The sequence below is a fragment of the Poeciliopsis prolifica genome, unplaced genomic scaffold, assembly GCF_027474105.1.
Source record: "Poeciliopsis prolifica strain line A6 unplaced genomic scaffold, Auburn_PproV2 SCAFFOLD003, whole genome shotgun sequence".
Classification (NCBI taxonomy): domain Eukaryota; kingdom Metazoa; phylum Chordata; class Actinopteri; order Cyprinodontiformes; family Poeciliidae; genus Poeciliopsis; species Poeciliopsis prolifica.
Genome location: NW_026562378.1, coordinates 13108020 through 13120786, shown reverse-complemented (window position 1 = coordinate 13120786; position 12767 = coordinate 13108020). Strand labels below are relative to the sequence as shown.

Genomic DNA, 12767 nt, shown 5'->3' with positions numbered 1-12767 from the left:
AGTAGTGCAGCTTATCCAACATGGCGCTGACGTCGTTTGCCTGATAAGCATTTCTAAGTTTCGTCAGTTCAGTGGCTACGAGTTTGAGGAGAGTATATTTAGGCATATCGCCGAGTTGAAGTGGCATCTGTTTGCAACTTGAAATGAAAGGGAAGGAGCGATCACCGGTGAAAAAACGCACCCGCGGGCCCGACGATGGCAGAGACCGAGGAGGAAGCTATCCGAGCAGCAAGAAGACCGCAGTTCTCTCAGCCAGCAACGGCTCCGCTCAGAGCGGCGCTTCCGCCAGAAGAGGTTTACCCAGCGACAAAAGAGACATTAGGGACTCGGAAGGACACGGCTCGTCCAGTCGGATCCCTGGCGGCTACGACTACGGGTCTTCCTCCGGGAACAAGTCGCACGGTGGCGCTGATATCGCCGCGGAAACGTCCAGGTCGGGTTCACGAGGCGAGCCGCGGCCTTCGTTGGTCCCAGGAAGTGAGTACAAGACGCTGAAAATAAGCGAGCTGGGCTCCGAGCTCAACGACGAGGAGATAGAGGACGGCTTGTTTCACGAGTTTAAGAAGTTCGGGGACGTGAGCGTGAAAATATGCCGTGAAAACCACGAGAGGGTGGCGTTCGTGAACTTTCGGAGGCCCGAAGACGCCCGGGCGGCCAAACATGCCCGGGGGAAGCTGGTGCTGTACGACCGGCCTCTGAAGATAGAGACCGTGTACATTAACCGGCGTACGAGCCGCTCCCCGGTTAGTAAAGACAGCTTTCCCTCTGGACACAGGCACCTCCACTCCCAGAGACCCCAGTCTCCCCCGGGCCCGGGTTTCAGGGACTACCGGTTACAGCAGCTGGCTCTGGGTCGACTGGCTCCTCCTCCTCCGCCGCCTCCTCCTCTGCCTCATCATCTCAGGGACCTTGAAAGAGACAGAGACTTCCCGCTGTATGAAGGCCGCAGCAGGCCTCCGTTCATCTCTGAATGCTACCGTGAGGAGGAACTACTCAGCCCCGAGGACGACCAGAGGGCCAACAGGACGTTGTTTCTGGGCAACCTGGAGGCCGGATTGACCGAAAACGACATCAGGAGAGCGTTTGAAAGGTTCGGGCTGATTACAGAGGTGGACATCAAGCGGACTGTCAGAGGGCAGAACAACACATACGGATTCATCAAGTTTGAGAACCTGGACATGGCTCATCGAGCCAAAGTGGCCATGTCGGGGAAGGTGGTGGGTCACAGTCCCATCAAGATTGGGTATGGTAAACCTACACCCACAACCAGACTGTGGGTGGGGGGACTGGGCCCCTGGGTACCAGTGACTGCACTGGCTAAAGAGTTTGACCGCTTTGGTACCATCAGGACTATATCCTACAGGAAAGGGGACTCGTGGGCTTACATCCAGTACGAAAGCCTGGACGCCGCTCATGCTGCTTGGACCCACATGAGGGGTTTCCCTCTTGGCGGCCCGGACCGGAGACTCAGAGTGGACTTTGCAGAGACAGAGAATCGCTACCCGCAGCAGCAGTTTGTGCAGCTCCCTCTCCCCGTGCCCCACTTTGACTTAGTCCAGGAGCCATTTGCTCATCGACTGGCCGAGCCGATGAGAGTGAGAGACCGCACCCCTCCAGTTCCTGGCCGCTTCAGGGAGCGGGATCCATATTCGTCTGCTGAGTGGGTTGGCCTGAATGCCCACGACAGGATGAGAGGACCAGGCTTTGACCCCATTGATCGTCTGGAGCGGCGCTGGTCAGTGGAGCGCGAGTTACAGGGCAGAGATGTGGGCCCCAAAAGGAGACATTTAGACGACGGCTGGAGAGTGGAGCGCTCTCCTGACAACGGGGACTTTGGTTTGCGGCGTCACGGCGGCTCGTTAGAGCGCAGCCCTGGGGGGAGCAGCCGGGACGGGGGACGCTACAGTGACCCCGAGCGCCTCCCTCGCTCTGGCGGAACCACCCCGGCCAAAGAGCGGCAGAACAACCATAACTCTAGCTTGGTGGAGAAACGGAAAAGAACACGCAGCCCCTCTCAGCCAGAGCCCAAACGCAAAGCTGGAGACGCGTCCAAGAGCCCAGCGAAGAAGGAACAGCGGCCAGACAATGCGGCCTCGAGCTCCTCCCCGTCCAAGCAGCCGGGCTCCGACGGGGCGAGGCTGAGACAAGCCTGGGAGGGCGTCCTGCTGCTGAAGAACAGCAGCTTCCCCGCCTCCCTGCACCTGCTGGACGGAGACATACGGATGGCCACCAGCCTGCTGGTGGAGGGCCCCACCGGCGGGAAGGTGACCCAACTGAAGATCAGCCAGCGCCTCCGCCTGGACCAGCCTAAACTGGACGAGGTCGCCCGCCGCATCAAGGCCGCCGGCCCCAGCGGCCACACCGTCCTCCTGGCCGTGCCGGGGAAATCCGAGGACGCCAACAGCTCCGCGGAGAGGCCGCTGAAGAACCTGGTGTCCTACCTCAAGCAGAAGGAGGCGGCGGGGATCATCAGCCTCCCGGTGGGGGGCGGCCGCGACAAGGAGCACAGTGGAGTCCTGCACGCTTTCCCTCCATGCGAGTTCTCCCTGCAGTTCGTGGATGCCTCTGCCAAAGCCTTTGCCAAATCAGAGGAAGACTACCTGGTGATCATCATAATTAAAGGAGCCTCGTAAAGAAAAGTGCAAATTATATGTCTTTTATTTTTATCGTTACTGTACTCTCATCTTTTTAAGTTGTGAGGAAATCCTGACATGAGTGTAGTGGAATCTGATTCTGTAGGAGAGTGAAAGTTCATTTTGTGCTGTGAAAGGTTTACTGAGAGGAATATAACAGTAAGATAAAGTATATTATATAATGGTAAACTGATGGACTTCATTGATACAGATTACATACTGGCGCTTACTGTTTTACATGTTAAACCTAGAGGGTACGCTTCTTAAAGGAACTCAGAGCAAACTACTTTATAATGAATATGATGCCTTGTGGAAAAAAAAAAAAAACAACAATTTTCTATCCAGGAAAGATTGTTTGATTTTTTTTTTCTTCTAGGCATAAATTCAATTGAGTTCTGTCAAACTGTTCAACATTTAGAGAATTCAATGAAATACGGTGATTTGTTTGTTTTGATAAGGAAAAGAAATCTAATCGCTCGTCCAGTTGCACTTGGAAATATATCTTCAGATGTGCGTTTGTATCAGTTTTCCCTGACTAAATTTCTTCACCCCTCACAGTTTTCTGATTTTTGCCAGTTTGGTTCAAGCAGAAAAAAACATTTGTCTCATGAAAAATGTGTAATTTAAACGTATAGTTCATTTTTTTTTTGTCCAAGGGAAATTGTATGAGGATATACTCTTCAACAGGGTTTTTTTTAGAGAGATTGTTGTGCTGTGATTTTGAGGAAAAACTAATAAATCTTGAGATTCTTTTTTTTATTTTTTTATTCCTCCCACGTGGGATTCAGTTCTGTGCTAGCAGGTATTTGCCTTGGAAAGTCATCTTCCGAGGCAAATAACTTTCTTATTAAGACGCTGAAGGTGTGTTGTCTGCCGGCTGTTCAAGCCCTCAGAGAGAAGAGGTCGGAGTTCACCAAAATGTTTCTTCAGCCTGAAGCCTCTTCTGAGCAGCTTCGGTGGAGAGACGCTGCCGTTGTTTGGCTGTGAAAGCATTGATAAACTATAAAGTTTTTGGTAAAGATGATTAATATCTGCTAACATAGAAGTGTGTCCCATAGACGCAGACATTTTCAGTTTTAGTTACAAATGGCTAACATCTGCAGATTTATGAACTTTTCCACAAAGTCACAGCAGTGCATCATTTTCTAGAGGCAAAGGAACTGAAGACAATTTTCTCTCCTAAAAAGTCTGAACTATTTCTTTAAGTTCTTCAAAGTTCTTTGCCTGAAACAATTATTAAGTGAAGTCCAATTATTGTGGACGACCAGAGCTGATTTGAATAGACTATTGAGCCGTGATGTGAGTTTAAAGCGTAACTTGAACGTTTTCCTTGTGTTTCTGTTCTTTAAGCCCTGCTAACACCAATAGGTGAAGAGGATGGATAGAAAAAGCCGACAATTTCTCTAAATTATTTTCAATTCTGTTTGTATTGCAAGACGTTTATCAGAAGAAAAAAAAGACCCAGAATCACTTATGTATGTCAGTGAAATTTGGCTCTTGAAAGTGATTCTTAAACGAAAATCTGTCGCTTTTTGTCTTCATCCCGCCCTCAGAATAATTTTATTGCTGTATTAAGTTTGGTTAAACATTATCCCTGCCTGCTAATGGTAACTTCTACCCCAGCAAAGCATGTGACTGTTTGACAAAATGTCGATGTAAACGATAAATGAAGATCTTTATGTGTACGATGGACGACCATTCATCTGATCTGATCTGATCTGGGAGTAGAGAGATATTACTACACTATCTGTGGACTCAAGTGAGAGGAGAGAGAGGAGGCGGCTCCCTTCCTGCCGTCGTCCGAAGAGACTTTTACTGGTTGATTTTCATGTTTTTGATTTGAGTACTGTTTTAAATGAGAAAAAAAAAAGAGGAAAGTATGTGCTGTAAACTCAGGATTATCTGGAGACAGAAGTGGAGAACGTCAATGCCGATGGGCCTAACTGTCAGACAAACACGCAGACGTGCAGCAAGCACTTGATAGATCTTGTTTTAATAAATTTGCTCTTTCGTGGGAAAGACGAGTGCCTCGGAAGACAACTTTTGTGACCTGTTCTGTTGGTTTATCAAAGCGGAGACGCTTTCACTTTGACAGCAGGAGCTTCTCCCAGGAGAGGGCGTGAGGAGGAGTGGAGGGAAGCCTCTCGGTTCTGTGTTTTCATGTCTCACAACTTTTACTCAGCGACGGCTTTCGTCGAAATTGAGAATTTGCTGTTAATGCTGTTTCGGCAAGCCCAGAGTCACCGCGTGACCTCAGTGGCCTCTGCTTTCATGGAGGTCGGGCCGAGGAGCAGAACCGGCGAACGCAGCGCCTGGCGCCATCTTCATCCGACGGGCTTCCTGTGGAAGGACAGCGGCGGTTTCACGTGCTTCCAGCCGCGCCGCCGGCGCAAAGAGTCGGTCGGGCATCTTCAGCGGCTTAAGAAGGAGCGGTGTTTGTATGGGTAGTTCTTGCTTTGGAGTTTCCAAGAGGAAGGGCCTCTGTGTTAGGGCCAGACTTCACACGCCAGACAGTGCAACAGCGCCAAAAATGGGAAAGGAAGCGGCAGGAGGAGAGGAGAGATTGCCTGTAGAGTTCAAACTTTAGTCGGTTCGTTCTTTTTTTTTTTTTTTTTTTATCTGATTCATGCACTTAAAACTGCAAACGAGAGCAAGGCGATGGGTGTCAAAAACTGCTGCTGGATCCCTCCTGCGACGCTACGCCGGAGGACGAGCAGACTGTTCAAACTGGGTCTCGGTTCTGTCTCTGGTTCTGGAGCGGAGGGATGACGCACAGCTGGCTGGACAGACGTCAGTCCTACAGGTACAGTATGGACACGACCTGAAAGCAGTGGCTGGTACGTATTAGTGTTCGAAATGACTTTAAACATGATGTTCACAACTTAGAACCTGCTAATAAGAAGGAGGTACTTCAAGCAAAGATAAAACCATAAGAATTTTTAAAAATATGTGCAAAATGATGCATAATATACTTTATTTGGCTGTAGCAGCTTTAATGTTTTGTCTGTAATGTGCTTAACACTAAAACAGGAAAGGAAATGTTTACAGTAAAGACAGAAACACAAACCTTGTTTTCAGAAAATAGTCTTAGAATAGCCAGATAATTAGCCAAACACAATTAGTCTTAGTTTCTTTTAAAAAAATACTAATGAAAATAAAATGGTAAAAATTTGATATGGGAAAACGTAAAATTATGGAATTTATGCAATCACAAAAATCAAGAAAAAGTGGACTTAAAAGATGTCTTAAAGGACATTACAGTTTGATTTCAAATAAATACGAACATATCTCTGTTTTAATTTCAACATTTGGCACTTGACGGGTTTTAAGGGCTCACACAGATGAAACAAATCTGATAACAAGAACGAGGACCATTTAGAGTTTGATCAATAAGTTAACAGGATCCTAAAAGTCCTGAAGGCAGCAGACTTTAAAATTGGTCCAGTGTAATTTTCTGGTTTTATTCACTGTGATTGCAGCTCAGATTTGCAGCAAATCAAAAATACACCATGTTCCAAATTATTATGCAAATTGGATTTAAGTGTCATAAAGATACAATTTTTTGTTGTGCTATTAAATGAATAGATGGTACTGTGTGTCAGGGCTCTTTGAGTCACTATAATTAATTTCAGAGAGCTGGTTGATTAGTTTGTCTGATGAGCTCAAAGAAAATCTACTTAAGAAGGATGCTCCACATTATCAAGCAGGCATGACAACGCACCATCTCATGCTGCAAGGAATGACAAAGGGCTGCGGTCACCATGCTCCTCTGACCTCTGACCCCATTGAGAACCTTTGGAGTATCAGAAGATCTGAAGGTGGGATGCAGTTCATATCAAACCAGCAGCTCTGGGAAGGTTTTCTGACGTCCCGCAAAGAAATTCAAGCAGAAACTTTCCACAAACTCACAAGTTCAATGGATGCAAGAATTGTGCAGGTGATGTCAAAGAAGGTCCTACGTTAACATGTAACTCCGTCTGTTAAGATGTTTTTGATTGAAATAGCTTTTGATTTTAATACATGTAGCCACTTAATGCTGCACATTCAAAGAATGACCGTTTGCAGTTCTTTATCATCCATAAAGTGTTTAGAAAATCTGCTGTGCATAATAATTTGGAGCAGTGCATTTTGAGTTTTTTTATTTAAAAATACTGTTCTCCGGGGAGCTTTGTTCAGTAAAGTTTGATTTGTCCTGTAATAGTTCATGACTTGAAAATTATACTGACCATCATTTGCATCGACCGTTCAAGAAAATCAGAGAAAATGTCACTTGCATAATAATTTGGAACGTGGTGTATTGGTTTTAGAAACCTCAGAGGAAAAACAAAAATACTGCAGAAAACAGAGTGGAATAAAATAATATAAATATCCTTTATTGCAGGATATGGAGGATAGTTCAGCAAATACTCGCACAAAGATTATAAAATAAATAAAAACAGTAAAAAATAAAAATACTGAGGTAATAAAAAATAGTGCACTCTTTTCCAGAAGAATTTGCAACTGAACAAGTTGATAAATTGAAATATTTAGGCCTGTTTTAGCATAAAAATGAGACAATATTCAGAATGAGCACAGATACCAGCCTGGATGCGAAATGAAAGCAGTTTAATGTTTTGCCTTTCCTCTCAAACCGGTGAAACGGTGTAATCCTGATGAGCCTCTGCTGCATGTCTGGGCAACAGAACTCCAAAGTTTTTGTTATGTTATCAACTGTCAGCCCTTTCATCCTGACAACGTGTTTAACACGTCTTTTCTCCATGAAATTACCCGTACGTAATCATGCTTGGTAGGTAAGTTGGTCATTTATTGTTAGTTTATTAAATTTTATTTTTTATGTAGGTTTCTGAACTTGCAGATACCTTCACAAATGACACTTTAAATCAAACATTTACTTGCAGAAAAAATGTTTTGAATCCCTGTCAAAAGTCTTAGTAAAGCACAGTGAAATTAATCTTAGTTTCGGATTATCTATCAGCATCACTAAAGTGTTTAGAATTAAAAAATTCAAACATTGAGTCATTTCTGGCCCCTAAATGACATTCTGCAGGGACTATTTTGGAGCTTTAAATGTTAGATCTTTAAGGACAAGAACTGCTAACGCAGTTTGTCAAAGATGAACAAGAAACTGTTTTTTGTAGAGATCAGATAACCAGCGGCCCACCGAGTGACGGAGTTACTGACATGTTGCTGCTGCAGATCCTTAAAGATTTCAGATGAAAAGTCCTCGCCTCGTGGAACAAACAAGAGCATCAGAATAAGACAGTAAGGCGAAGGAGTTTGCTTTTCGTGTTTCATAATGCTCACTGTCTTTCTCTGCACTGAGCTGCGTGTGATTGAGATGACCTGCAGCGTGACGGATCAGCGGCTGACGGACGTCGTATCCACTCTGCTGTTAGCAGCGGGGAGTAAGCAGTGTGTCAGTCGTATCACTGCAGAACTGAGGATGAGCCGGCAGCGAGAATATGGAGGCCTTGACCTGACAAAATCAAGAATAAATGCAGAAATAAGTGGCTGAATTGGATTATTACTATGGACAAAAAAAGAATTTATTTTTTATAAGATTTTACTGTTTTAATTTCTAACTCTTGCAATTCACCTCAGTGCTAGTATAGCTGAGGTCATTTTGATTATTTTTTATTAATTTCTCTGTTCATTTCTGTTTGTTTTCCTTAATTTTTTCTTATCATTATGTGATTAATTTTGCAATGGATTTTGTACATTTGACTCACTTATTATAATTACTGTATTTTTTGAGTTCTGTGTTTATTCTTCATAACTTGATAACTGCTTCTCAGTTTAAAGCCTGTAGTTGTTTACTTTTCAGTTGCTAATGAAACATTTTTGTTCTTACTTGTCTCTGTCTCTGCCCTCATCTGCTGAATGTCTGTAAACTGATTAACCTTTTTCTCTGTGACCTCTCTTTTAGAGACTCCAGCTAAGTGGAAGTTAAACTCCTTAATTAAATTTCTGAGTGTTTTAGATCACCTCTCCACATGATGACTGGAAAGAAAGAAAAACCATCTCCACCCATGAGAGCTATTCAATTTTCACACTGCTGCAGTGTGAGGACTTCCTCAAGCAACCACAGCGAACTGCACTGGTGAGTATGAGGTAAAACTTCGCACAGTTTATTTATCTACATGGATTGTATTTACCTTTATTGTGCAAAATGTATGACTTGTGCTTGAATAAAGGCATTTTTTTGGGGAAAATACTTGCTTATTTTCTTGTCTGATTTATTGAAAATGTAAGATTACTTGCGGCTTTCATAGTTAAAGCAGGTTTGAGTTTACTTTTTTAAAAATAAAGCAGTAGATGTATTGTTTTACTGTAATGCCTCAGATGTGCAGCACTTTGAAAAAACGTAACTTTTTCACATTTTGTCACATTGCAACCATAAACGTCCAAATATTTCATAAAGATTGAGAAGTCAAAGGAAAACCATGCACCGGTTTTAGAAATGCTTACTTTGATTTATTTTTTTTCAACCCTCCTGAGTATTGTGTTGTTTATTTCTATCAGTTTTATGCACCTAGAATCTGAAAAGTCTCAATTATTTCTGAGCCTCTTACCAGTTTTTATTACATTGAATATTAATAAATCACACTCGTATTTGGGAGCTAAAACGTGTTACTCAGGTCAAAATCTGTCACTAGAAGCTAGAAGTTTCACGACTTACTTCACTACAGGTTAGTTACTACAAGCCTATGACTTGAAGAGTTTCATCAATTATTTTTAAAGGTTGGTAACTCTTTAAGCAGAAAAAAGAGAGAAATATTTACTTGCTCTATTTGTACTTTTCCTTCCAGAAGAGATGTTTATAATTTATTGTTTTCAAAAGGTGTTAACTTTTATTAAATTTGAGGTTCTGTTTGCACTTTTAATATGCATCTTATTCTAAGGTTTCTGCTTTAATCTGAAAGGCCTTATATTTATTTGTTCCGGATTACTTTTATATGTAGTAAATAGCTAGGTGTTTACTATAAAGTGCCACTTAACAGTGGAAATGTGAATATACTGATAGGAAAGACAACAAAAGACAGAACTAAAACTTTCTGACCTTTTACTAGGAGGAAAGTTTAGTAACTGGACCTCTGAGTTTTAATTGACTTAAAACAAACCCCTATTTTGTGCTGAAAAGTTACTTTTCAGGGTTGATTTTTTTTTAATTTGTCTAATTTCAAGTGTACTAAGATATTTGCACTAGAAACTAGACCAAACATAATTGGTACAATTTTGTTTTTTTTGCAGTGGCTGTAATGTAACAAATGTGAAAAAGTTCAAGAGCATTCACATTTTTGTAAGAATGTGGTTTTATTTTTCCTACTCATCTGGGTCAAAAACTCAACAATCAGATGATTGATTAGGTTAGCCAAGATATTCAGACAACAGGGGTTTTTATTTTTTATATGGCCACTAGGTGGCAGAAGAGGCTCTGAGCTGCATTTTGATGCACTGCACAGTCACTTCATCATTCATGTGAATCTCCAGGGAGGGGCCCGAGGAGAAGATGAGTCATCTCACTCTGAATTCAGTCCTTAAAACACAAACATTCATTGTTTGTGTTTTAAGGACTGTCTTACACCGATACCATCTGGGTTTTTTTTAAAGGCAGCTGCATTTGTTCTAATAATAATCTTTGATTTTATTTCTAAAAATGGGCAGCATTCATCTTCCAAGGTTAAACACCTTCTATAAATATTTCTATTAGTTTGCATTATATTTACTGCATGCTTTATTTATTATTGCACTGTTCTCCTACACAGCTGGCTGATTTTACATGCACTGACCAGCAACATGAGGAACGTCCTGGTTGTTGACCACATCAATCATTCATCCACCAGAGCAGCAGGAGATGTTTTACATTGTCCTATCTGTCTCAATGACAACTGTAGTGAAAAATGAGCTTATATTTAAGTTCTTCACAAATCTGCAGCAGTGTTAGGCGAGCTAACAGTGTTTTCAGTATGGAAGGAGGCATTTACATAATGTCAAACATTAGGGACTCAAATCACTTTTCTGTCGAGCTGTAAGAGAAACAGAAGCTTGCACGGTGCGATATTATGATCAACAATCCGAATAAGGCTAAAAACCCAGCAGGAATGAATTGTTGCCAGAAGCGAGTCCGTTTCAAGGGGCAACAAATACGACTCCCGGTTTCCGCTCTGATAATCTGCGTGGTCTCTTATTTCAGCCTGAAATGAGCAAGACTATCTGCACTGTAATACAGAAACATGAAGCCAGCACACTAAAGGAAGCCTGACTGTGGTTCAGTCAAAACAAGCTCTACAATATGAAACAAATGCAGGATCTCTGCTTTATCTTCTTTTGACTGAAATACCAAACTGAAATGTTAAGAAGTAATCATCAACAAACGCACGTGTTCAGTACTAGAGATGATGCTAGTTAGGAAAAAGGATGCACATTTGGAGGAACATAAATCATTGGAGGAAATAGTTCAACATAGGAAATGCAAAAACTGTTTTTTTTTCTTGATGTTTTAAAACCAATGTAGAAATTAATTGAACCCTTCTTTGCAGAAGGGCTGTTAGTGCTGGCTTGTTTCAGCATACTGCAACATCCAGGCACACAGAGTAAATGACTGAAGGATAAATGTAAGAAGAACAGCAAAATCAGGGCGTCTAAATTTATCAGATTCAGCATCTATGCTTATTGGCTGGGCAGAAAAGCCCAATGCATGAAGGCACCCTGCAACTTTCACGGCTTAAAGGATGTGCAGCTCATGGCCTGGTGCCACAGACTGCAGCAGACCTTCAGAGCTCGAGTGACGTCAGGCTGATGGACCAGGAAAAGAAGGAACAAAGAAAAACCTAAAGCTTTTTTATTAAAGCAGTTGGTGTTGTTCTTCTGTGCAGACTGCTGTATTGATACAAATTATTGAAATTAAAGTAATACATTTAACTTTTGAGATCACAAATGTGTTTTGAAAACAAACAATGCTTGAAATGTTTTAGGAATTCAACTCTGTAAGTTAATGTTGGTAAACAGTGAGTAGAGTTTTGTATTATTTTCATTTGATTGACAGTTAAAGTATGTTATTCGAAGTAAGATCTCTTGAATATTTCTACAAATTTACCATCTCCAATCATCATTTTCTTTACCAGTCATTAATAATTTGATGTCATTATTGTCGATGTAACTGTCTAAAACCTTTAATATTTTGAAAAATGAGCAAGTTTTGTAAGTTTGTCGGTTTTTAGCTGTGTCACTGAGCCACGAGGTGTGTGCGTCGGCGACTGGCGAGCTGCTATTTCTGACCGTGTTTATGAGAGTCCTGGCTGACTGGATTGGATTATTTGCTCAGGGCTGGTCACTAATGGCCAAAAGCATTCAGTGGACGCAACTCACTTTCAGTTTGTTTCCAGCAGGCCTTCAGGAGCAACGAACTATCGTGGACGTAAGAGCTACATTTGTGTTGTCCAGTCAGAAAATCAGACTGAAATAAATCCAATCACACTGAGATGGAAAGAGGTTGAATAATCTGCTCATACTTCTCAGAGTAATGGGTGGAAACGTTTCCTTGGGTTAATACTTTGCTTACGTTACATGTAAATTTGGTCATATTACTTCGGTTTTCTTTTTCTACAGCAATTTCTGGCTGTTGCCGAAGCCCCTTTAATCATCCAGAGCTGCATTTTTTTAGTATTCACGGCTTGCAGAAACACAGAGCAATAGTTGTGTTTTCATGACGACCACAGACAAAATTTTGTTGATATTCTGCTAATGTTGGAAAAACACACTTTCGCAATTGCAGCGTTTCCATTAAATAACAAACGAAACTAAAATCATGCGAATAAGTTGTTAAAAAACATGCCATGTCATGATTCTTCAACCACTTCCTGTCGTCTCCTCCGTCCCTCCCGCCGGTAGTAACTTCCGGTTGCTGATCACGTGACTCATGTGACGTGTTTTCGTTGCAAGTTTTGCGAAATAAATCGAGACTCCAAATAAAACACCTTCAAAAATACAGAAAGAAAATCTGATCTGATGCAATCAAAATCCGTTTTAAAAAACATGAAATATTTATTTCTGCGCTCCCTCTTAGTTATCCCTTAGTTCTTCTTTTGTTTTAAATGAGACAAGTTCAGTCAACTTCAATGAATTACAGCCATC

At 42.1% G+C, this 12767-nt stretch overlaps 1 protein-coding gene across 1 annotated transcript; it reads left to right on the top strand.

The window, feature by feature from the left end:
• On the top strand, positions 1–4673 carry LOC129358136 (RNA-binding protein 15-like). The gene has a single exon (XM_055026986.1). The coding sequence runs from the start codon at positions 144–146 to the stop codon at positions 2631–2633; it is 2490 nt and encodes an 829-aa protein (XP_054882961.1). The 5' UTR covers positions 1–143; the 3' UTR covers positions 2634–4673.
• Positions 4674–12767: the final 8094 nt, after the last annotated feature.

Excerpts from the sequence above, each read along its gene's own strand:
- LOC129358136 (XM_055026986.1), top strand. The coding sequence starts at position 144 with ATGAAAGGGAAGGAGCGATCACCGGTGAAAAAACGCACCCGCGGGCCC.